The 23,296-nt window shown below is 40.7% G+C and overlaps 2 protein-coding genes across 4 annotated transcripts; one reads left to right on the top strand and one right to left on the bottom strand.

Moving 5' to 3' along the window:
• Positions 1–788: 788 nt before the first annotated feature.
• Positions 789–20,265, bottom strand: APLF (aprataxin and PNKP like factor). 3 transcript variants are annotated; one of them, XM_066546325.1, is made up of 9 exons: positions 20,039–20,265; positions 18,493–18,641; positions 17,678–17,808; positions 15,765–15,939; positions 12,676–13,064; positions 7,652–7,777; positions 6,396–6,442; positions 5,391–5,429; positions 789–1,250 (listed from the first exon to the last, which is right to left on the bottom strand). In XM_066546325.1, the coding sequence occupies exons 2-9, from the start codon at positions 18,589–18,591 to the stop codon at positions 1,039–1,041; spliced, it is 1,218 nt and encodes a 405-aa protein (XP_066402422.1). In that variant the 5' UTR covers positions 18,592–18,641; positions 20,039–20,265; the 3' UTR covers positions 789–1,038. The 3 variants fall into 3 exon arrangements, with proteins under 3 accessions (XP_066402422.1, XP_066402420.1, XP_066402421.1); XM_066546323.1 differs by lacking the exon at positions 20,039–20,265 and adding an exon at positions 19,436–20,021; XM_066546324.1 differs by lacking the exons at positions 5,391–5,429; positions 20,039–20,265 and adding an exon at positions 19,436–20,021.
• FBXO48 (F-box protein 48) lies at positions 20,145–22,340 on the top strand. The gene is made up of 2 exons (XM_066546326.1): positions 20,145–20,614; positions 21,907–22,340. The coding sequence occupies exons 1-2, from the start codon at positions 20,345–20,347 to the stop codon at positions 22,066–22,068; spliced, it is 432 nt and encodes a 143-aa protein (XP_066402423.1). The 5' UTR covers positions 20,145–20,344; the 3' UTR covers positions 22,069–22,340.
• The last annotated feature ends 956 nt before the right edge of the window (positions 22,341–23,296 follow it).

The following is a 23,296-nucleotide window of genomic DNA, read 5'->3' on the forward strand; positions in this document are numbered from 1 at the left end:
TTGATTCCCCTTTGGCAGTTTTTCCTGTAAGAGGAGCCTCTTCACAACAGACAAACACACAAGCTCAGTCAAAAACCAGGGCATTAGAGTTATAGAGGGCACATCCACAAAGTCCTCCTGAAAAGTCCCGTAAAACCAGCTGGTGTGTATGTGGATGCCTACTTGAAGCTATACTAGAATGCTTCTCTTGCTGAACTTCAGGACTTTGACCAAAAAAGGTGCCAAATTCACAGGGCTCCAGTCATCTGTCCCAAAATATAGCAAAACCTTTTAACTTGCTTTCCAGGAAGCTCAGGGGAGTGATGAACACATTGAAGGCAAGATCTTCCAACGTCTTTAGAAATCAGAGAAACAGTTACATGCTTTTCCCACTGTATGTTACAAGTTTAACTGTGCAAAAATACAGTCATCAAGACTTTGCTGAAAACTAGAAACAGTTCCAGTGATGAACATGGAAAGAGGTACTGTCATAATCAGAGCAAATAATACTTGTTGTTGAGCCAGTCAAATGCTTCAATACACTGAGATCCTGCTCTCAAGTGATTTAGACAACCTGTATTTAACTACTGTACCTTAAGAGAATCAACAAAACAACATCTGGAAAAGATGGAGGCAGAATAACAAAGTTTAAAACTGCACTAACTCAACAATAAAAATGGCTTAGGCTTTCCTACCAATATTTCTTTCAAGCACAGGAAGATGAAGTTTTAACAACCTTTAAAACTGTATTTCAAAATACAAGATACCAATGGCGTTGCAAAAAAAAAAAAAAAAAAGGAGAGAAAAAAGAAAAAACCAAAAATTTAAGAGCTCTATCCTCTGGGTCCACAACTTAAAAAAACAAAAAACCAAACACCACACCACCCTCAAAATAATACATACGGATAAGAAAGGCATTGCAGAAACCCCTCACCCCTATTATTATCTTCCTGTACTGCCTACATCATGGAGAAAAAAATTTTCAAACCAATTCCTCTCCTCTGTGCAACCATGTTTTAACACAACTGCACTGGACATTTATAAGGCTGTTCTCAGCAGCTATTTCTTGATCCTAACAAATCTACATGTTTCTTGCACAAGTGTGTCAACATCTTCATTATCCTTTTCTTCTGAACTTGGTTCCCAGTCTGAGACTTCATCAGTAGGTTCGCACTCCTCCTCGTCCTCCTCCTCATCTATAAAGCGGTCATTGAGGTCATATTCATTGGCTTCACCATCATTGACACCATCCTTCTTCACAGCCCTTTTTCCTGTAGGGACAAAATGTCATGTATTCATGACCAATAAATGTAGAGTTCAAGATCACTCCCAGAGCCCAGATAGTAAAGCATCTCTCCTCACAAGAGAGAATGACCTAAATTTTCTGCCTCCATCCATCCATCCATCCATCCATCCATCCATCCCATCCCATCCCATCCCATCCATCCATCCTTTGTATTCTTAGTCTTTGGAAGCTAAAAGCTTCCTTCACATGAGAGAATAAAATCTTTTAGATCACTCACCTCCTATGTTCTCCACTTGCCTTCATGCTGGATAGTCTGTGTTTCCCTTCTGAAAGTCATTTCGTTCAGAAATGCATTTTGGCAGATGTATTTCAACCTTTCTCTCAATATCTGTGACACCTCTTATCTTAAATTTCCAAAATTTCTAACTAGCTATGGCCTGTTAATATTCCAATCATGTCTTATTCTACCTTTAAGTCATATCTCTGAGTAAAATCATGTTCATTCCTCAGCTTCCCTCCCAGTTTTGCATTCTTACCTTATCTAGAAATAACCACGCAATGGTAATCAGTCTAGCTAACTTATCTGTTGAGCAGTTGTCACCAGCTTTCATATGGAACTATGAATATGAGTTTTTTTTCTTTAACTACAGACCACCCCCAAATCCTAACTCTTTAAATTAACCATAAACAATTTTCAGCAAACTCTTGAAACCTCCAGGCATAAACACCACCACCAGTACCTCACATAGCCAGACTACAGCCTCTTTCAGTCAAACTCTTCTGTGACTGGGAACACTCCTGTTCCAGAATTACCTTCCTTATTATGCATTATTGTTTAAGAGACTTCACAGGAAATTAATCATGCCATAATTGGGAGGGCATATTCATTTCAGGATGTTTCCTCCCAGTTTGTCTCAAACCAAGACACTGTGTTAGCCCATAACCAGCAGAATTTCTCAGCAGAATGACAGACTATAGTCCTTGCAGAATTGGAGGGGAGGGGTCAAAATGAAGATGCTGAATAAAGTAAGAACAAAATCCCCCTTCTCAGACTAAGGTTATGAGAATAATAAGCCCAAGAGCTGTTTATCAAAGAAAAGCCCTTTGCCACTTTCACAGCACTGTGAGTGGTATTTTACAACAGAAGCAGGAATGCTGGCAAAATACTGATAACTTTCATATTCTTCTTAAAAATGTAAGAAGTGCATACTCTGTTCTCCCTCCTCATATATCAACACTTTGATTTCAGCAGTGAGTGATGTACTTCCTTTTATGCCTTTCCTCTCCATTTCTTTCTGCTGTAGTTTAATTTAGCCCTGCAGCCCCTAAGGCTGACGATTAAGCTTAATTTGGCCTTTTCTCTAGTAGTCTATCTATAAAGATGATCTTGAAACTTTCTATGGAAGTATCTCCTTGATGTGGGAAAAAAAGCTTGCTGACTGCTCCTTCCAAAACATTCTATTTTGAAGTGAGCTTATCAGCTTTCTAGAAAACCTATACAAAAGTATGTAAGAGAATCCATGGCTACAGGGTGTTATTCATCTCAGTAGCAACAACCTAAAGAAGTCATTTGGTAGTGGCAATTTAACAACAGCATAACTCTGACATTTTTTTTTAATCCTTCCCTACAATTATTCCTCAATAATTTGCCTCAGCTTATTTTTCAGACATTCTCTACAGGCAATTCTGGCAGCAATTAGACTTGAAAGCTAAACATGTTAACTGTCATGTAGAGGGTTCCCCTCTTCTCTTGGCTGGTGGAATTTAAATACACTTGTAGGGAATTTAATCCTGCTGTGTCCAATGGTGCAGTTGTGCCAAATATGACAAAATAAAGGTTAATGGAGCTCTTACTGTCTATCTGACCCTGCAGGATGTGGTATAATGGCCTCAGGTGTGAACTTGCTGAGCACCACCTTTTATAATCTTTGCCCTCCACAGAGCTAAGTAAACCAGTCAACAAAACATTACAATTTTTTTAATAGTAAATATAAACAGAACTTAATAAATTAATTCCTTTCTTTCCTGTGTGTGCAGAATATCAACTCTTCCACAGTTTGTTCTTAGTAAGAAGAGTTGAATTTGACAGACTGAATTTCACTTCTGTGTGCAAGTTTTACATGCTACAAGAGCAGCACTTCTTCCTTCAGAGTCACCCCTGCCTGACCATTAGCTGCACACACAAGGGGTAGGGTACACCCTACTATTTGGATAAGGAACGTGCTCTTATGAGAAGCAGAGCTGCAATTTAAAACCTTCAAGAATAGATTTGGACTTTTAGATATGCACACAGCCCAGCCTGCTTCATATTAAAATCTTCAACACTCAGTGCATGCCTCAACACTCTGCAACACAAATTTCTACCACGGACCTCTGATCACGACGGGGGCTGGTACTTGTATCACAGGATACACTAAAACACACAGGTAACAAACATGCCTCAAAATATGCTGGTGCATAGATATAAGCATAGCAAATATTGGTGATAGTCAAAGTGCACACAAACTGGATAAGAAAATGATATGGCAAAGAAATTTCTCAGTGGAAAGTTTAAAACAACCTCCTGCATTCATACAGAACAGAAATAGAGGTCAAAACACTTTGCCTAGAAAGCTAACTACAACTATTTGCACTTTTATTTACTTTCTGTAGAAAGCAAATCTATTTTGAAGATTTCTTTAGGAAATTCCCAGCCTCTCCTTGGTGATCTCAAAGAAGGCAAGCCACTTCCCACTCCCACTCAAAATGAAACAGTTCTACACCCTCCTGCCTTACTCTGGTCACTGAAAGCGAAGACTGCACAGCATCAGACTTTCAGACTGCTCTTCAAAGCTCACTTTTAATTTTAGAAAACATAGGAAGCTTCACATTTGGAAGACGAGACAAAAAAGAATCCTGGAAGCAGACCTAAGCATGTGTCCTGGGTTGTAAGATATGTGAGTATTCTATTCCTATCTGTTAGAGGTGGGGCAGTTATCTTCTGTTATTTGGGCAGTTTTCTTTATCTGTTCCACAACCATTCCTCTCTCCAGGAAATATCTTCTGTTAGTGGGCCATTGAGTGTCACCACATGACTGATAAAATTACATCATCCTATTGTGAGAAGCTCCTCCGGGGGGGAGGAGCCAAACATTCCTACCTGGATATAATTTGAGATTTGGAACACCGTAGGCAGCCCTTTCCCACTGGATTCCCAGAGGAGCAGCTTTCTTCTCCACTAGATTCCCAGAGGAAGACAAAGCCCATCTACACCACCACTGGGTCCTCAGAGGAAAACTACACCCTTCTACAGGATCACTGCTTCAACAGAACCACACCTGTCACTCCAGGAGGACTACAGCCACCATTTCAATTGTACTGCTGCCACCCTCACCAACAGGGTGTCAGGTTGCATTCTGACTCTGTCAGTGGGGGTTTTTTTTGTTTGTTTGTTTGTACTATTGCATTTGTATTTTTAGTTTTCCTAGTAAAAAACTGTTATTCCTATCCCCATGTCTTTGCCTGAGAGCCTTTTAATTTCAAAATTATATTTCGGAAGGAGCAGGTTTACATTTTCCATTTCAAGGGAGGCTCCTGCCTTCTTTAGAAGACACCTGTCTTTTCAAACCAAGACAACATGTTTAAAACTTGAGTCTATGTGCCCCCAACATACATAAACTTCTATACTTTGATCCTAACAAGCCCTGAAATTTCAGTACCTCACTGTAAGAGTAAGCAAGTTCATCAGCACATGCACAGATTATCACCTGGAAGTTAGTTAAAGGTCAGAGGGAGTATCTCCATGTTGCAGGAGCAATCACTCCTTATAAGGCAACCTTAACTAGCTGTGCATGAAATACTGGATTCCTTTAATCCTATTATGGCTGCTGTGTAAGGAGTGAAGATGGAAGACACCATTTAGCCATGTGTGTCTCTCCTTAAAATATGTTTGTTTTCTTGTCTGCTTCTAGGAAAATACAGGTGTGATTATCCAGGAAGACTGGCACAAATACAACTGAAGGACTATTACTTGTAAGAAAACAAGGATTTTACTAAAATAATGACTATTTTCTCCTCAGCTAAGTATTATCAAGCATCTCCAGCACTATTAAATGCCAAAAGAGCCACAGCAGACCAATGGTGTCCCAGGTTGATGTGCCCACTCATAACTACAGAATACACTCACCATTGCTTGAAGCTCGTTGTCGTGTTCCTCTTCCAGTTACTAAAGAAAGGGAAGTTGTCAGTCAGGACAGAGGGAACCCTGCCATAAGGGTTATTCTTAGAGCTGCTACAACAGGAAACTGACCTATTAAACAAATGCTGAAATGGTTGTGCTGTACTTACAGGTATAAAAGCTACTCTGATGCCTCAAAAATACCATTTTTGTCTTGAATCATTCCCAAGAGATTACCCAGATAAACTGTTCTTAAAATTATTACCCTTGCCATCTGTAGACAAATGTCATCAAATCTGACTGGGAGTTTTTAAGCAGGAAATTGGAATATTTTAGGGCATTTAAATATTTTACACTACTGTTTCCATAAATGCCATTCTAACTTAATAATGTCATAGCCCTGAATCTTCAAAGCAAAATGCATTATCATGACAGATCCCTAAGTGTTCTGCTCTAAACTACTGTTTCTAGCATTGGGATTTCACGTGGAAAAGCTCCAATCCAATAATCAAGAGAAAGCACCACAAAAAAATAAAACCAAGAAGTATCTCTTTCAATTCTTTAAGAGCAAACAAAATGTAAACAGCACATTCCCCTGTGTTTCTTCACCAAATCAAGTTACTGGAATATGAAAAGACTACAAAGTGTTAGATTAGGAACTCAAATTCAGTTTTAGTTATCTTCCCTCCAGGCCTCAAGAGAACATACATGCAAAAATTAATTCTCACAGTAAGAAAATCACTGGTGAAAAAAACCCAGCACAAAAAGATGACAGATATGGTTGCAGTATTTTGTTTAGAGCATCAGAATATTTTAACATTTTATCTTACCTGAGAATTTCTGATTTAAAAAAATCCCAGAAAAAAAAAATCCTAATACAGAGGGAGCTATAAATGCAATTTTATTTCCTAAAGGGAGATTAAAGCATTTTAATGAGATAGACATGATTGTCCTTGTGGTCCCTTCCAATTCAGAATTTTCTGTCATTCTGTAATATTGAATAAATTGGCCTACCTGGAGGTGCACTGTGCTTGTATTCCAGTTTGTGCTGGGGGTTCTTCCTGCAAAGAACAGTAAAAGCTTGATTCCATCACATTTCACAAGTGCAGAATTCCCTGGTATTTTATGGATAATTTTCAAGGCACAGCATTTAGATCAGTCAGGTAATAGCCAACAGATAAGGACAAAAAAATTAACACAAAACCCCTTCAAATTATATCTGTTGCTTCATCAAAAGAATGATCAATTTTTCATGGGTGCCTCCTTTCCTCTATCCCCAAATAATGAAACACAGATTAAGAAATTACTAACTCATGCAACACAGAGGTTGTCTCATCTGGAAGGAGAGCCAGTTTGGGGTTTAGATAAAGCATCCGTTGTACTCCTGAGAAGTATGTTGGCAATTTCATTACTGATACAAGTCTGTATCGCTCAGCCTGAGATAGAAAATTCATCTCATACATGTTTTTAAGAGAGCCACTTTTTCTGTATTAGCTGAGTATCACCAAGGCTTTTTCCTAAGAGCTGCCCTCATTTTGTTACATTTCATGGAGATCATGCTTTTTAGGACAACCACACTTTCCAGGAGAAAGTGTTTATGTGCAGAAACAATCTTTAACAGCAGCCACCAGTTTCAATATGCTCCCATAGAAATGCTATTGCCTCAAAATATATCTTCTTGTCCATTGTGATAATTATGCAGTCTGCTAAATATGTAAACCCAAGATACTGAAAAACAATGGAATACAACAATATTTTGAAGAAAATCAACAGCGCTTAAAAGAAACAGCAGTCAGCCATAAACTGGATTTTATTGCTGTTACCTCAATTATGCTTTGTAATAAATCAAGTACTGACTAAAATAGTTTTTTTGCAAAATCACAACAAATACATTACCAAAATTTAAATAAAAGTTACAGATCAAGAACAACATGTAACAATAAATTGCTTATATAAAAGAACAATTTACTGAATGTTGAAAAGAGATACAGTGTTGATCTCCAGGTCACTGAATAGGCTCTTTGAGCAGTCAAGTTTTCAGCTCTGAGAACTGACATAATTACCAAAATAGTGATTTTTACTGTGTCAGTGTTAAAAATATGCACAGACTTGGGTGCTTTAAGGGTAGAAGTCTGACTGCAGTAAATTTCGGAAGGCTACAGCCAATGTATACATCAAGAATTAGTCATTATTCTACTGTCCTTCTGCAACTGCAGAGGAGAACATTCTTAACCTGACACAAGAAGAGCCACTGTGCACATGTTTCTCACCTATAACAAGCTGTTCCATATGGACACTCAGGCCGGCTGTCATCATCATCCTGAGCCACCATCTTCATGTTGTGATAGTCATCATCATTAGGATGACTGAATTGCTGGAAGTGAATGGGATTCTTCCTGCAAAAGACAAATATGCACTGAAACTGACTATTCCATTTCAACACAAGAGAGGACATGTAAAACATGTTACTGAATCATTGACAGCTCATTTTTCTGTGGTTACATGAAGAGGAGCTTTAAATGTTTAACTTGATGCAGACTGTATGACCTACTTTCAGGACAACAGAAGAAATTTTGTCTTAGCACCTGCTGCAACAGAAGTTAAACCAGGAATTTTCCTATTTCCCATCAGCTTTAAGTTTCAGACCTCCAACACATGTACAAAAAGCTTTATTTGAATTACAAACTAGCATGCTGACATGAAGTTGTACCATAAGACATTAACAACTTCATGTGTAGCTGAGTCACACCAATGTTAGTGAGGACAGCACAAGACCATCATCCACAACTTCTTGCTCTACAACACTTTAATCTGAGGTGAACAAGTAGGGAACATAAATTTATGCATCACTGAAAGAACATTTCTACCACTTCTAGGCAAGAGCTTTGTACACACACCACTCAAGACTAGGCAGTCATAAACATCACTTAAAGAAGAGTTTCTTCCTTCTAGAACTGTTGTAAGTGGAATTAAGAAGAACACAGAAAATCAAGTTCCCACTTCAGGAGAAATTCATGTGACAGATCAAAACAGGCTAAAAAAATTACATCAAAATTAACATAATAGTAGCAAAAGCAAATCTATTTTTTCCCTATAGTTTCCTGTAGGCTTTTTTTCCAAGTGTAATACTGAGAAGCAAGAAATGTGAGATGTTTAAATAAATTATTTTCCAAAAGACATCTGCAAAATACTTTACTGATTACCTCAATCATTCCAGAGTACATAACCTCTAATGTGTTTGTGCAAATTATAAAAGTGAGCTGCCTGCCTCAAGCAGGAAGAATAGCAACTTTCAGCTACAGAGTAGTTACTGCTTTAGCTTGGACTTGCTACAGCTGCATTTAGAAGCAGGTATGGAACACACCAAGGATGTGTGCAGCCACTTCCATACACAGCGACTTCCTCACTGATCAGAGAAACTCCTTTAAACTCACAAGTACCTGTTCTGAACTTCACAGAGGAGAGTCAATATTCATTTCAGCATTTCAACTACCACTATAACAAAAGAGAATTTGTTACAGCTTTCACAAAAGGATGACTTAAACACTGTAAGCTCTGCTGGCCATTCAGGCTTCCTTTTAGCATTTGAGAAATACCAGCTATTTAGTATTAATTCTTTAAATCTCCATTTGCTAGGTATGTTTCACTGAGGAAACTCCACAAGCAAGCTACAGATAAACTCTTCCATAAGCCACTTACCAAAGATCCAGTATGCCTTGGATCTAGTTACATAGGTGATAGGCTTCTTGTCCTGGTCTTTTGTTGCTTCTACAAACTGTAGGACAATTGAATAACGTTTCACTAGAAACTATTGCAGGGTTGCAGTCTTTTATTCTATAACAAATTCTCATAAAACATCACTTCTTGAGGCAAATTCAGACTGGCTGCCTACTTGTTTCCCCATTAAAATAAATGGGATGAAACCAAATCATTTAGAGGCCGTTTGCCACTTTGTTTTCTTAATGCACAGAACTAACATACTTGCAGTAATAGCAAGAATTCTCAGTCACATGAAATACAATTTATCTTCTGAAAGAGATACAGCAGCAACTGATATTCCTTGATTTAATTTTAATTCTTACTCCTACATCAAGATACATAAAGCATCAAGGTTGCCATGTGTCACAGTTTGACACTGGCACGATGCCAGTGGCCCATGAAAATATATGTTCCCTGGTGTCTGCTGTGAGATGTGACCAGGAATAGAGCAAAGCAGGCTCCAACTTAAAAGGGAGCCCCTTTTAAGGATGCTTTGCCCAGTTCCAAAAAAAAGCACAGTCCTCTCACTTTTGGGACACCGGTCTCCCCCAAATTTCACCCCCTGGGGCTGAGGGGTCTCGAGAACAGAGGTCTTCTTCTTCCCTGAGGACGGAGGGCACCACCACCCTCCTCACCCGTCGTCTCTGTTCACGCACTCCTTCACATAACATCACTGCACTCTCTTGGCTCCAAGCCATTGCCTCCCCCTAAATGCAGTCTCTGTGTCACAGGAAAAATGGTTCTGTCTATGGCTATACAAGAAAAGTCCAGCCAAAGGTCACTCCATCATCCATGCCATCAAGATTCTTCTCAACTTCTCTCATGGCCCATTTCCTCTTATCTCATTTCTATCCCTCTTCTCATTCAACTCCAGGAGGATCAGCATTTGTAAGGTTTCCATCATCCAAAAAAAGCATTAAAAAAATCTCAGGCTCTGCCTGTCCAGAACTCCCACGGCTGCCCTGCTGGCACCTTCTTGCCGCAACTCCCCCTTCTCCTTCTCAGCCGGCCCGCCATGAAATTCCAAGTTGGCCCAGGCACAGATACCAGCTCGCTCTCGCTCTCTCTCTCTCTCTCTCTCTCTCCTGCGGGGAGGGTGGCTGCCCGATGTCTCTTGGTGCTCCCTCCACCCTTCCATCCTCAGGGCCTGGCCTACCTCGCTTGGCCACATGTCTTCCCCTCCCCCGCCAGCTGCAGCAGCTGGGCAGAGGAGAGGCCTGAACCTTTCCCTGACCAGAACCAAGAGAAAGTTTTCCTGGGAGTTCTCTGCTTTTAACCCCCTGTATCCTCAGAGGCATAACCGTGTCCTCAGTGGCCACACAAGGTGCCAATATTCAAATCTGAGTACCTATTGGTTTACCACAGCATCCCAAAAAAACTCACTTCCTTTTCAAACCACGACACTGTTTCAGACATGAGAGTTCAGGTCTACTATACCTCTTCTATGGTGGCCCTTAAAAAGGGTGGTGGTGGTAGATTTATTTTAATTCCCTATTCTGCTAACTTCAGAAAAGCAAGAAGCAGACAAAAACATGTGACAGCATTCAGAGGGTGAGTTCCTCGATAACAAATAAAGGCAGCTACAACATACACAGAGCACTTTGTCTCCTGATGATAACAGCAACTCCTTTGAATTTGGCCACCTCAGAAAGTGACACTGAATGAAGGTGACAAGAAGACTCCTTGGTGCAAGAGGTGTGCAAGTTTAACTCTTTCAAAAGCAGTGTTTTCAAATTCATAAATGAAGAAACAAAACTATGGGTTACAAATTTACTTGCTAAATGTTCGCTACAGGCTAATAGAAATGTAGTCAAATAACTAGATCTAACATTTAATCTTTGCTCTAACACACTTTTGCCACCACACTGAAACAACTACTTAGGGGCCTTGAACTAAAAGCAAATACAAAGATAGACTACAAAGCACATTTCTTTTGCTGCAAGCAAACAAGTTGAGTTTCATAATATTTCCTGAAGATCAAAGCTAACATTTTGATTCTACCTATTTACAAAATTCTCCCTATTTTTTCTCCCTATCTGACAAAGACTGCTATTTGTAATTTCAGAACATTCTTTTCTTTTTATAAAGCAATACTTTCCAAAAGTACTGCTGCCAAATGTCTCACAATCAAGAGACCCAGGAAGAAACGTGCACATATAGACTCCTACTCCCTACTACCAGTACCTAAGATTTGCCTTCCTAAAGATAAGAATATTTCTTCATAGCAGAGCATTGAATCTCCTTAATACCCACACAGGGCAAAACCTGTCTCAGCAATATTCAAAGTAGCTGGAGCAAACCAGAGGCTGCATTTGCACCACTGCATCAACAGAACTGTCTAATAAGACATGCTTTTGTCATAATCATTAAGGGGAAAAAATGAGATATGTCAAAGTTACATGAAAACCAACATGTGATGTGCTCATGAACACAACAGCTTTACAATTTTGATATTCAGTTATCTCAGCATCAGGCTCACCAAACATACAGGAAGCCAGTCACTTGTGCTTGTTTAGTTCCTAACCAAACTCACTGCTTTTATTATTGTTGAAGCCCCTTGGGGGAAGATAAAAAAAGTCACAGGATCTGCTGTTTCCTGGATTAGCCTTTTGAATTTACAAAAAAATTACATTATAGGGATTATCTAGAGCTCAAAACCTTCTCCTAAATGTAGTTCACAGGTCAGTGGGCATTTTCTAGACTCAAGAGCACCTCTAGATTTCAGCCTTCCATTTAATGTAACATGACAGAACACCACAGATCTTTTCTGGGCAGAAAGAACTAGCAGGAAGCCAGGCACCCAGCACTGGTGTTTTGGAACTTCTCTGGTATGACAAATCTTCTACCATGTCCATCTTGAAAGGATATGAGTGAAAAGAAGAGGAAAAGCCCCTGTTATTCCTCACTTGCAGTATTTCTAAAGACTGTCCAGATAAGAGTTAACCTCAAATTCTAAGTATGCTTTGTTCTGGTTTTAGGGGTGACTGAAAGCTTTTTAAAAATTGCAGAAACATCAAGTTATAATAAGATAAATTCTTGATTATTTATGGATGACAAAGAGTAAGTATTTTAAACATTCAGATCACAAAGCAGGCAGTAACTTCAATAAATACAGTAATCTTTCATATAAGTCTCATCTGCTAAAAAAACAAACCTACAGGGTCAGTGTTGGGCATTTGAACCTTTTACACCTCTTCTCCCTACTAGAACCTCATACCATACACACAGGTCTTTTATTTCTTTTCCCTTTATAATGGACCTTTATATTTTATTTCCTGCAACACTTCATCTTTTAGTTTGCTCAAATACTTCATCCCTTGTTTGGGTTGTATTAGGAGTTAGCAAGACATCCCAGCTCCTCCTTTTATCCTTCTAAAATTAGTGTTCTGCTATTTATTTCTCATCAGATCCCTGTTCAACAAAAGATTTTTTTTCCAAATCAAAGCTTATAACAACTTTACAGTTTTCTCTTCCATAGCTAATACGTTATTTCTGAATAACAGGCTAGACCAAGCTAGTATTGATTTTGCTTTACCTGTAACAGCCACTTCCATACTTGCAAGGTGTCCTCTTATGGCGCATCAGTTTGGAGCTTTCTGAAGCATATGCACTTCTAGCTGAATCAGAAATCTCAGGGTTGTAGTCCAGATTTGCATCAGGCTCAAGAATCCTTTCCTGAGCACCAAGATATTGGGAAGTCCTGCCCCAGTGAGCTTGTCGGCTTGTAGAGCCAGCAATGCGCTCTTTGTTTTCTGTTTCCTCAATTCTGTTGTCTTTAATGGAGATCTGACCTTCTCTTTTAGACCATTTGCTATGCAGCTTCCTATCATTTTTTTCCAGAGAATTTCCAGGGTTTGTTGTTTCAGTCTTGCCACTTGCTTCCATATCTCTCATGGTAGTTTCAAGAGGAAATCCAGATGTATTCTGTGGAACAAGGTTACATTTTGAAGAACCTGAAAATTTACACTCCTCAGAATGAAAAGCTTTGAAGTAAAACTGTGCCTCATCATCCCTGCTTTCAAAATCAGTCACAGAAGAGCCTGATTTAGAAAGGACCTTGAAAGTTCATCTGCTCTAGACTTAAAAAATCTTCTACTCCACTTCCTAAACTCAAGTTCACTGCTAAACACAGCTGCTGAATGAAAACCTCAAGTTCAGAAAACACAAAGAGAAAAACTTATCTTAAAAGAAAAACTTAAAAGAAAAACTTATCTAACAGCTTCCTTCCTCAGCTTCAGTTCCCTCACATGACCTGTTCTCTCATCACCTCAGTTTGTGAACAGTCCAAGAACTAATTTAAATTGACTTACAATTTAAACTACTGCTCCTGAAAAATTAATGGGGATTATACAGGTGAAGATGTAGTAGACTGTAGAAGAATGTAATTTGGACAGACTCCTACCCATGAATCAATGTAAATTATTGAGGAATCACTTACTAATTTAATGAGTTTCTTAATAATTTAAGCACCCAGATACATGGAGTATATTTGTATTTATCTATATAGAAGATATATGGGAACTCAGGACACATACCCTGAGGTTAATCCCACACTGATACATCTTAAATGCTTCAGCTCATGACTCTAAATCACAACAGTCTGTCATAGACACCATTAAGCAAATATTTCAGTTTTGACACTAACTGCATTTTAAATTTTGGAAAAAAAATGTACATTTAAAATAAGAAATGTTCTTTAAAAAAAGAATCTGAGATACACAACTGAGGAAAAAACACTGTCCTGACAATTGAGACATCACCTAGAAGCATATTACATTCAAGGCTGAACTACTTTGATACATCATAGAACTATTCAAATGTCTGTGCTTTCTAAAGATTATTATCTATGTTTCCCCTCCAGTAAATTTATACTTAATTTACACAGGTGTGTTTTGCAGAGCTTGAAAATCAACCAGTGATTTCCTACTGGATTTTGTTCCTTTCCAAGCAAGTCCCATGAAATGTTATCCAAAACCAACTACATTTGAGCAGCAACTTGATTAAGAAAGGGAAAGTCAGGATTAACATCAGATGATCCTGACAGAAGCACATTTAGTGACTCAACTAGGAGACAAAGACAACTCTTAAAATACAGCTCAGCAATCAACTGCAATTAAGGAAATAAGCCTTTCTTTGCAAAAGAAAGCATAAATTACTATTATTTGCCAACACCACTTTTGAGTTCTCTACCATGTATTTCCACCCCTTGCCTGTACTGTACATAAGGAGACAGAAGCTCACACTAATTCCCTGGTTACACACCAGGCTGTGATCCAGGGAAACCAAAAGCCACCAGCACTCAGCACTGGGACAGCCTCTGGTGGCTGTTGCCAGCCACAACAATTCAGATATTTTTGCTTTCTTCCCTACAGAACATTTTCTCAATCGCCTTAAACACGACAGCAGGACCACGATTTAGGCTCTGCTATCCAAATTACAGTCTTTCAGAGCTCTCTATGGTTACTACTCTTGCTTGCCCTAATACATCAGTTTCTCTGCAAAGTCCTGAAAGCAATTTCTTAAACTGTACTTGAAATTAAAATGATTTATGAAATTATTAGGTGAAAACAAGTAAGGCTTCCTACGTACAAATTGCAAAATTGAATAATTAATTACATAGTCACTCATTTTATAACCAGGAAAAGAGAAAATAGCTCAGCAGCTGTTATTAATGGACATAGTGGACCACTGTTATACCAAAACTACTACTACTACTTGCTCTCCATGCACATTTTGTTTCGATTAACCTTAAAACCAAAACCCCAATAATTTTCAGTGTCAGAAGCATTTTAAGTATTTTATCAGATCCTGGAACACACCCAGGCAATTTTAATGCCAGTCATTAAAAACACCTTCCAGAGTGGTTCACTTAAAGAAAACAAGTCAGTGAAATTCTGTTTGCTCTCACCAGAATATGCTTTCTTTGACTTTAGCAATGATCCTTCTCACCACTTGCAGGATGTTGTTAGCCAGGATTTAACTGCCTATAAATGCAGCTGTACTGTGAGGTCACAGAGAGACTTGACCTGCTGGACCAAAGGGTCTGTTCACTCATTGCCACAAATAGTTTTAGGTTTCAGGTTACTTTGTTTTCCTTTTTTTGACTCAGATTTTGAGATGGTGGCATAAGCACACTCCATGCTACCCTCCTTTGAAACAGCAGTTGCTGAGCCACACACCATCCTCATCTGACCATAAACCCTCACCTACCAGAATGGCAATAGCTTGGGCAAAGCCCAGTGCTGCATTGCATCAGTTTCACACCATCATCTATCCCCAGAGGTTCTCAGAAAAAGAAGCCACATGCACCAGCCACTCCTAGGAGCAGTGCTCTGGCCCATGTGCTCCTGCTTCTTGCTGTGAAGTTCTCAGTCTGGTACTTCCATGGGACATTTGGGGCCCATGTCCCAGATCCTTTGAAGGAAATGCAGAAAACCAAATCTCTGAGGCTTCCATGATTCTTGCTACAGAGCTATCCAAAAGACTGGTATTTCAAAACAACAAATCATGATCAGAACACAGAGAACAAAAAGCTATGTTGTAGACCTAACCTTCAACATGACAATGCCAACTACATTCTCATTTTTTGCAATATCATGGTTGCGCCCTGAGCCAAAAAGTTACCTGAGATAAAGGAACAGGGATTGCAAGGCAGCTCCTTTTCCCTTGATCTTGCTCTCCACCTTCAAAATCCTCTATAGTTTCTTCAGAAGGTAATCTTTTTTTCTGCTGTAGATGTAATTCTGATTTTAATGACTCTGTAAGATCTTCTCCCCTTCCTTGGCCTTTTTTCTTTCTACTACCTTAAAAAAAAGGGTACTTTTGGAATGCAATTTTTTAGTGAAATCCTGACACTAGAAATCATTAAAGCAGAACACTGGGCACACGGCATGAGAAATGGCAGCAGTTGTGAAAAAGACTTTTTAAACAGTTCCAATGTTTGCATGTATCCCCAGTTCCCCCAATGTCAGGGCTTGAGATACTCACCCACACAGCTCCTAATCTCAACACTGACAAAACCAAAACATTCAGTCTTTGAAATAAACATTATATTCACACATATAGCAAATGTTATAGTACTGGCAGAGAAACAAACAAATAGACAAACAAACCCCACCCCCCCAAAAATACAAAACAAAAGCACAAACATAAGAAAACTATTACACCAGTACAGGACTCAACACCATGCAATTTTTATATAAATATGGCAGGAAGGAACAGTCTAGATTTAGAAGGGAGATGAAAGAAAAAATACGGAAACACAGATTTTCTTTGTCATCTTATAATTTTTTTCCAAACTAGCTTTTGTGGAAAAGAATAGGTAGTGTGGTGGATGGCACATGATTGAGGTTTTTAAAGCCACAGTTGCCCTCATCAGTGCACACAGACACCTGTATTTACAACAGGAGGGAAGAAGCAACTGGCCAGACACTGCATTTAACATACTCCTGTGGGCTTGCTTGGATATTTAGAGCCAAATCCATAACAGCATCTCAGTAGAAAGAGCAGCTGAAAAGAGTCACTAGAGTAGAGCTGCTGCACATGGGAGCAGACACACACTCACCAGTCACAGTTCATATACTTGGACTGATCAGCAAAGGAAACTCAAGTTTGCCCCCAAACCACTTCACATCTCCCCACAGAAGGGCAAACAGGGTGGGGTGTGCTGTGTTCAGCACAGGGAGTGACAGAAATACTTTCTCCCCCTCACTTCTTTGGCCCTCCTGTTCCATCAATAGAAGTCACAAGGGCAATAAATGCCATGAAGAAAGTTTGTCTAATGGCATTTTAACAGCTCCCAGGACCAAAGGCAGACATGTTATAAAGTCTTCTTGAGCTTGTGCCAATGCATAGGCACCTCGTGTGTCCCACTGACAGTGACTGAAAACAGCCTTCTGCTGCTGTCACTGCTGCTAGGCAGCAGCAGCACATGACACATCCAGCAATTTCTTTTCCCACAAGAACAGGAGGAAATGCAACACTATTTTAGCCTTCTGTTGGTAAGAATCTATCAGACTGTAATGAACTGCTCCTCCTAGGAATTAACTTTGGACTAAATAACCAAGTTTGATTCAGTTACGATTAAAAAACTAACATGCAACACCACCCAAACCCTTCTGCCTTTAAAACCTGTGAAATTAAGAATCTAAATTTAGAAGGGCAAAACATCAGTGACTTAAGTGTGGAGAACTCTAGGAATTAAAGAGACAGAAACTACTTAGAATTTACATACAAAATAGGAAAGTTTATAGCAAAGGGCTCCTGAACGTCCAACGCTCAGCTTTACAGAGTTTATTATCTAGCATCAAAAACAAAAAGAACAGAAAGAAAATTAACTGATGAAAAAGAGCTCTATCACACCCATAAGACTGATGACAAAGGAGACAACAGAAGTCAGTCTTTGTCAGCTGGCCCCACACAGAGCATGGAAAGAGAAGTAGCAAATTAATACTTCCTACCACCACCATTATAATTTTTAAAAGTATATCAAAGCACAGAAATGCATATTGGAATGCAATCATTATCACACTGCAAACCTACCTCCTGTCGTAACAGGCTTGGAAACCCTCTGCACCAGAAGATCTCTTTCCAGCATCCAAGATGGAAGCACTCTCTTTCTTTGAATAGATTTTGACTCTTTGCTTTCATTATTGTCAGAAAGAGGAACCTGAAAGAACATTTACTGTTTAGTTCCTTTATCCAGGCACAGAAGAGTGGGGGGAAACTAGACCATAGTTTGTACTCAGTTATGCCCTTCAAAAGCAGTCTGGGTAACCACCTACTTCTTGTATGGGGACCATTGCTCAAATATTTTAATTTTTTTTGCAGTTTCCACCCACTCAGAAAAACAACATTTATAGGAACCTTCATGCAGTAAAAACAAAACAAAATAAAGCAGAACTTCTTAGATATTTGGAATAAATATCTAAAAGGCTACAAACTGAAAGATTCATAGAAGAGCTTTACGACCACCTTGCTCTAGAGTTTCCCTACATAGATATAACAGAAAGAGCAAGTTTAACAAAAGTCAAATTAACATTAACAAATATGTCCAAGAAAAAAAAAACCCAAACCCTTGCAAACATAAAAGTCTTTCTTAAATTCCTACAATTTATTTCCCCAGAAAGTAACCAGACTCTAAATCTCTGTAAAAACAATGCAAAAACACCAAAGTCACATTAATTATTTACCGAAAACAACACTATCATTTTGAATTTCCTGAGCCAGTCCACCCCAGGGATCTCAACTACAGCAAAGGCTGACATTTCATTTGTATAGAGAACATAACACCTCCTTAACTTTCAACACATGCTTACAAATATTAAACTTTATTAAAAACTTAAACACCCACCAAAAATCTGGAAGTAGCATCATTATTCCTTGTTTTTGTGGCTCCCTGTACCTCAGAGCAGGAACATGCTGGTTCCGTTAACAATGGAATACAGGACATCTCAACAGCATGAACAGTTGGTGCTTTTTCATCAGCCTCCTGATTTTTTTCTGACAAAACAAAATCAATTTTATCTACTCACACACTACAAATATAAACATGCACTTTTGACTCAAACACAAAAGTTGGTCTGAATGCTTGCCATTAACAAATGCAGTTTGAAACTGATCGTCAACATCATCTTAACATCAGCTTATAGAGGGAATAAATGCACCTTCCTTTTTACCTCATACCTAAAGGGTTTTGAACAATAGACTCTCTAATAACTGCTGACCATGACTGTGCTGTTTTGGGGCTTAAGTACATAATTTACACTGGTTGCTGCCATGACAAAACTTTGAGAAAGCTGAAACTCCATCTTAGAATTTGCTTTATGGTAAATCTGCACAACTCCTCAAAATCTGATCCTACTTTAAAAGTCAGGCAACAATTTTAAGATGCAGTTTTCAGGATCAGATGCCAAATGAATCAAGCACTTCCCAGCAAGTTCTCACTACAGGCTATAAGCCTGCAGCACCGAAGTGACACTAGATACGCAGGTGCTAGATTCAAAAGCCACAGTCCAGAGTCACTACATCTAAAAAGCTTTTTAGGTTATGAAAGCACACCCAAACTGTAACTGTTTTTCCTTCAACACACTGTCTTTTCACTACTCAATTCACCAGCACAAATAATCAGGGAAAAACAAGTCCAAGAGCTGGAGTTTTCCCTGCACAGAATCACTGGGGAGTCTCTGCCAACCCTTCCAGAACTTTCTGCACTGCAGAGATAGCACACTGACCAGCTGAAGTTTCTCTCTGTCGCCCTGGGAAGAGAAACACCAAAGGCTAAGCTCTGCACTCACCCCTTCAGCTCTTCAGGGGCTCACAAAATCCCAGGATGGGGGAGGTTCAGTGGGACCACGGGAGGTCATCTAGCTCCAGCTCCCTGCTCAAGAAGGGTCATCCTAGAACACATGGCACAGGATGGCATCCAAATGGTTCTGGAATATCCCCACTGAGGGACACTCCTCAACCACTCTCGGCAACCTACTCCATGTGCAGCCATGGCACAGTAAAGAAGTTCTTCCTTATAGTCAGGGGGAAATTCTATGCATCAGTTTCTGCCCATTGCCTCCTGTCCTATAATTCTGCACCAGTGGGCACAGGCTGGTCCATCCTTTCGGCACTCTTCTTTTAGATACTTATACTCATGAATGAGGTCTCCTCTCAGCCGTCTCTTCTCGAAGCTGATCAGACCCAGCTCCCCCAGCCTTTCCTCCTACGAGAGATGCTCCACTCTCCCGCTGGAGCCGAGCTTTCCCCGCCCCTTCCACCCACGGCAGAGCCGTCGCGGGGCTACAACGCTCCTCCTTGAACCGCAAGGCTGCGGACACGAACCAACCCGGCCCTGGGAGCGGGGGCCGCTCCCTCGGGCCCGCGGCTGTGCGAGGCTGGGCCGGCCTCACCTCGAGGTTGCCGGAGCCGCCGGGACAGGGACGGAGGTGGTGCCGAGCCCGGCAGGAACCGCCGCTGCCTGATGACGCGCGGCCGCCCCGTGACGCGCAACTTCCCTGGGCCGCGCGGCGGCGCCTCCTCCGCGGTCCCGAAACTGCGGAGCTTGGCCCCGAAACCAGTGCCCCACGCGCACACCCGCAGCGGGCGGGCGACAGGGACATGGCGGCAGGCAGGCACCCAGCCCAGAGCGCTGCCGGCGGCGGCCGCCCGCACACAGAGAGGCCGCAGTGACGCCTCCCAACCCCGAGGCCGCGGGGATGGACGCGGAGCGCGCTGCCGGCCAGGACAGCGCCGAGGGAGGAAGAGGAGGACTGGGTGACTTCGTGTCTGCCCTTCCTCCCGAGATCATCTCCCGGATTTTCAGTGGGCTGGATGTCGAGAGTTTGTGCCACGCGTCCGTGACGTGCAAGGGCTGGCACCGCGTCATCGACAGCAACGAGCGGCTGTGGCGGCACCACTGCCTGGCCGTGCGCGCCGTCTGCCAGCGGGAAATCGACTGCGACCGAGGGAATGGCTATTCCTGGAAGGTAAATCCACCTCCAGCGGCTGAACAGCGGCAGTGACATAAACGAGAATGCTGGGGGCCAGTAGAAAAATGTAAGGAAATGACATCTGTCACACCCATCCCATGGTTGTGAGGGGGGACGACTGCGGTGACAGCGTGGCAGACGGACATCTGGTAAAATACACTGGGAGATAAAGCAAAGCTGTCCCTTTTCCTACCCAAGACACAACCTGTCCGGTTCGGCATTAGTCCTCCTGCTGCCCCGCACAGCCTCAGCGCTGACCTTCGTCATACACAAGCCCTAACACGAGACAAAACCCACGTTCCCGCCGATAGGGACTAGATAACAGAACTCCGATAGGTGATGTGTGCGCTCTGGTTGTATTTTGTGGGAATAGATCTGCTGGTTAGGAATGTCTTCCTGAAAAATCATGCTGGATAGTGTTGTCTCAATACACCTCAAGTGACACACATTCAGGAGGAAAAAAATGGGGAATAAAAAAGGAAATGAGCAGGAGCTTTTATAAACTGTTTAGAAACTCCCCCCACACACAGACTGCTCTGAGGAGTTTTAGCAGGTTTAGCTCCAGAACCTGCAGAATGATCTCTCACTGTTGAACTCAGCCTGGAAGTTGAGATAGATCAGGACCCGATCAGGTAGACCAGATAGGTGGTTCCACAGATTACTCTGGGCCAGCTGTAGGGTAGTCTCCCACCTTATTTTAGCTGGTGTATTTAAGAGCACTGGAGGGGTGAAAAGAGAGAAGCAGCAGCAAAAGAAACAAAAGCAGCCGCTGGACTCTGACATTTCAGTAAAGTTTCTGCAGTGTGAGGCACAGCCGTGAGCAGATAGTGGTTACCCTTTCAGTGTGTAGATCTTGCTACTCTTGCACAGCAATTTCCAAAGCTCCCGGGACTGATTGTCTGTTTTATCTGGAAGGGATTTGAAATAGAAGCTACAAACACACCAAGTCTTCATTTTCTTGCCCTTAAAGGCTAGTAGAAGAGAAGAACCCAGACAGCCTCCGAACAAAAGAAAGGTCACAGCCTAAATAGAAAGTGGAAGGTGCCTTTTTTAAGCCGTAAGACAAATTCCTAGTTTGGGTTTTTCATCTTGACCACCAAAGAATTGAGGCAGGAACAGAAAAGGTCTGCTTCTTGGCAGCATTGCCCTTTCCTGGATTTAATGTCTAGATATCCAAAGGCACATTCCAAATCCCTTTTCTAGCACTACTCTTCTAGTGTAAACTTGTTATATTGAATGCAATTTAAATTGGTTCCTTTCCGAGATCTGACTATATGTTTTTCCACCAGATTACATTGTTGAGAAACTACTGGAAAAGCAAAGTGAAGCAACAATGGCTTAGTGGGAAATACAGCAACATTCCTTCACAATTCAGTTTGCCAGAGAAAAGCATGTATCCAATGGATGTCGACACGTGGGGAGAAATCTTGGAAGCAGAACTTGAGAGATGATAAACCAGTGCTGATTCTTGCAGCTGAGATAGCTTTTGCCAATAGCAGACACACTGTTCAGCAGTTGTGAAACTGATTTTGAACTGATTATGAATTTATGATGAAAACTTCTCCAAAAAAACGTTATGGATGTCTTTTTTAAATTTGCATTTTACTGTATTAATTTTATGTAAAATTCTAAAAACAACTAAATATTCAGCTGTAATTTATATTTATACTTGTAATGTTCTACTGCACTGTCAAAAATATGCTGATTATAATTTCAGTTTGCACTTTTTGTTTTGGAAGAGATAATTTTTATATTAAAACAACCAAACAAAAAAAAAAAAAAAAACCAAAAAAACAAAACAAAAAAAACCCAACCAAAAAAAAACCACGGAAAAAAACCCTAACCAACCCCCAAAAAACCCCAAGGTGTGTTTGACCTTTCAACATGAAGTGTATCGTATTAGCAGCACATAAGAGCCCACAAAGGAAGGCTGGGGATGGGACAAATCCAGACACCAGAAAGAATCCTCTGGGCAGCAACACTCCGTTCCCCTCCGAGCTGAAAGTGAGAGAGAGAGAGCGACCCAGCCCCTCACCCCCTCGCTGTACCTCTGCCCTTTCCAAGGAAAAAAAACCCCTCACCTATGAGACTGCAGCCAGCTGCTCCCCCTCCCTCTTGGCTACATGTTTTGTCTCTCTTAAATACCATCGTTATCATTTCTTAGGCAACAGATGGGAAAAAATTCCCTGAGAAAAAAAGGAGAAGGAAAAAAAAAAGAAAAATCCTAACCTCCAACAAGTGTAACTCAGAGTAAAGAGCATTCCTAAATATAGAGGATGTAGCAGAAAAATCAATGAATTGCAAACACTGCTTCCACTGTTGTTAGCTGTTCTGCTCCAAGATTGTATCTAGTTAGCTCAAATTAAAAAAAAAAAAACCACAAAAAAGCATACCCAAGCACATTGAGGGTACTGCTTCACTCCCTGCTCACAGCACGTTTTACCCTGACTTAAGACAGCTAGAAGTGCAAAAAGTGCATCTAAGTTAATCAAGATGAAAACAATACTAGCAGTACATTCTCATCACCTCAAATTTGCCCAGTTTTTTTAATCATAGCAGAGGGAAACTGCTCAATAATGGATCTAGTTCCTCACTTTTCTCATCCAGCCTTCACTGTTACCTCTAGTCTGTAACTCCCTGACATTTATCCCCTATTCCTGCTCCTTTCATGCCCTTATG

The sequence above is a fragment of the Molothrus aeneus genome, chromosome 3 (assembly GCF_037042795.1).
Source record: "Molothrus aeneus isolate 106 chromosome 3, BPBGC_Maene_1.0, whole genome shotgun sequence".
Taxonomy (NCBI): domain Eukaryota; kingdom Metazoa; phylum Chordata; class Aves; order Passeriformes; family Icteridae; genus Molothrus; species Molothrus aeneus.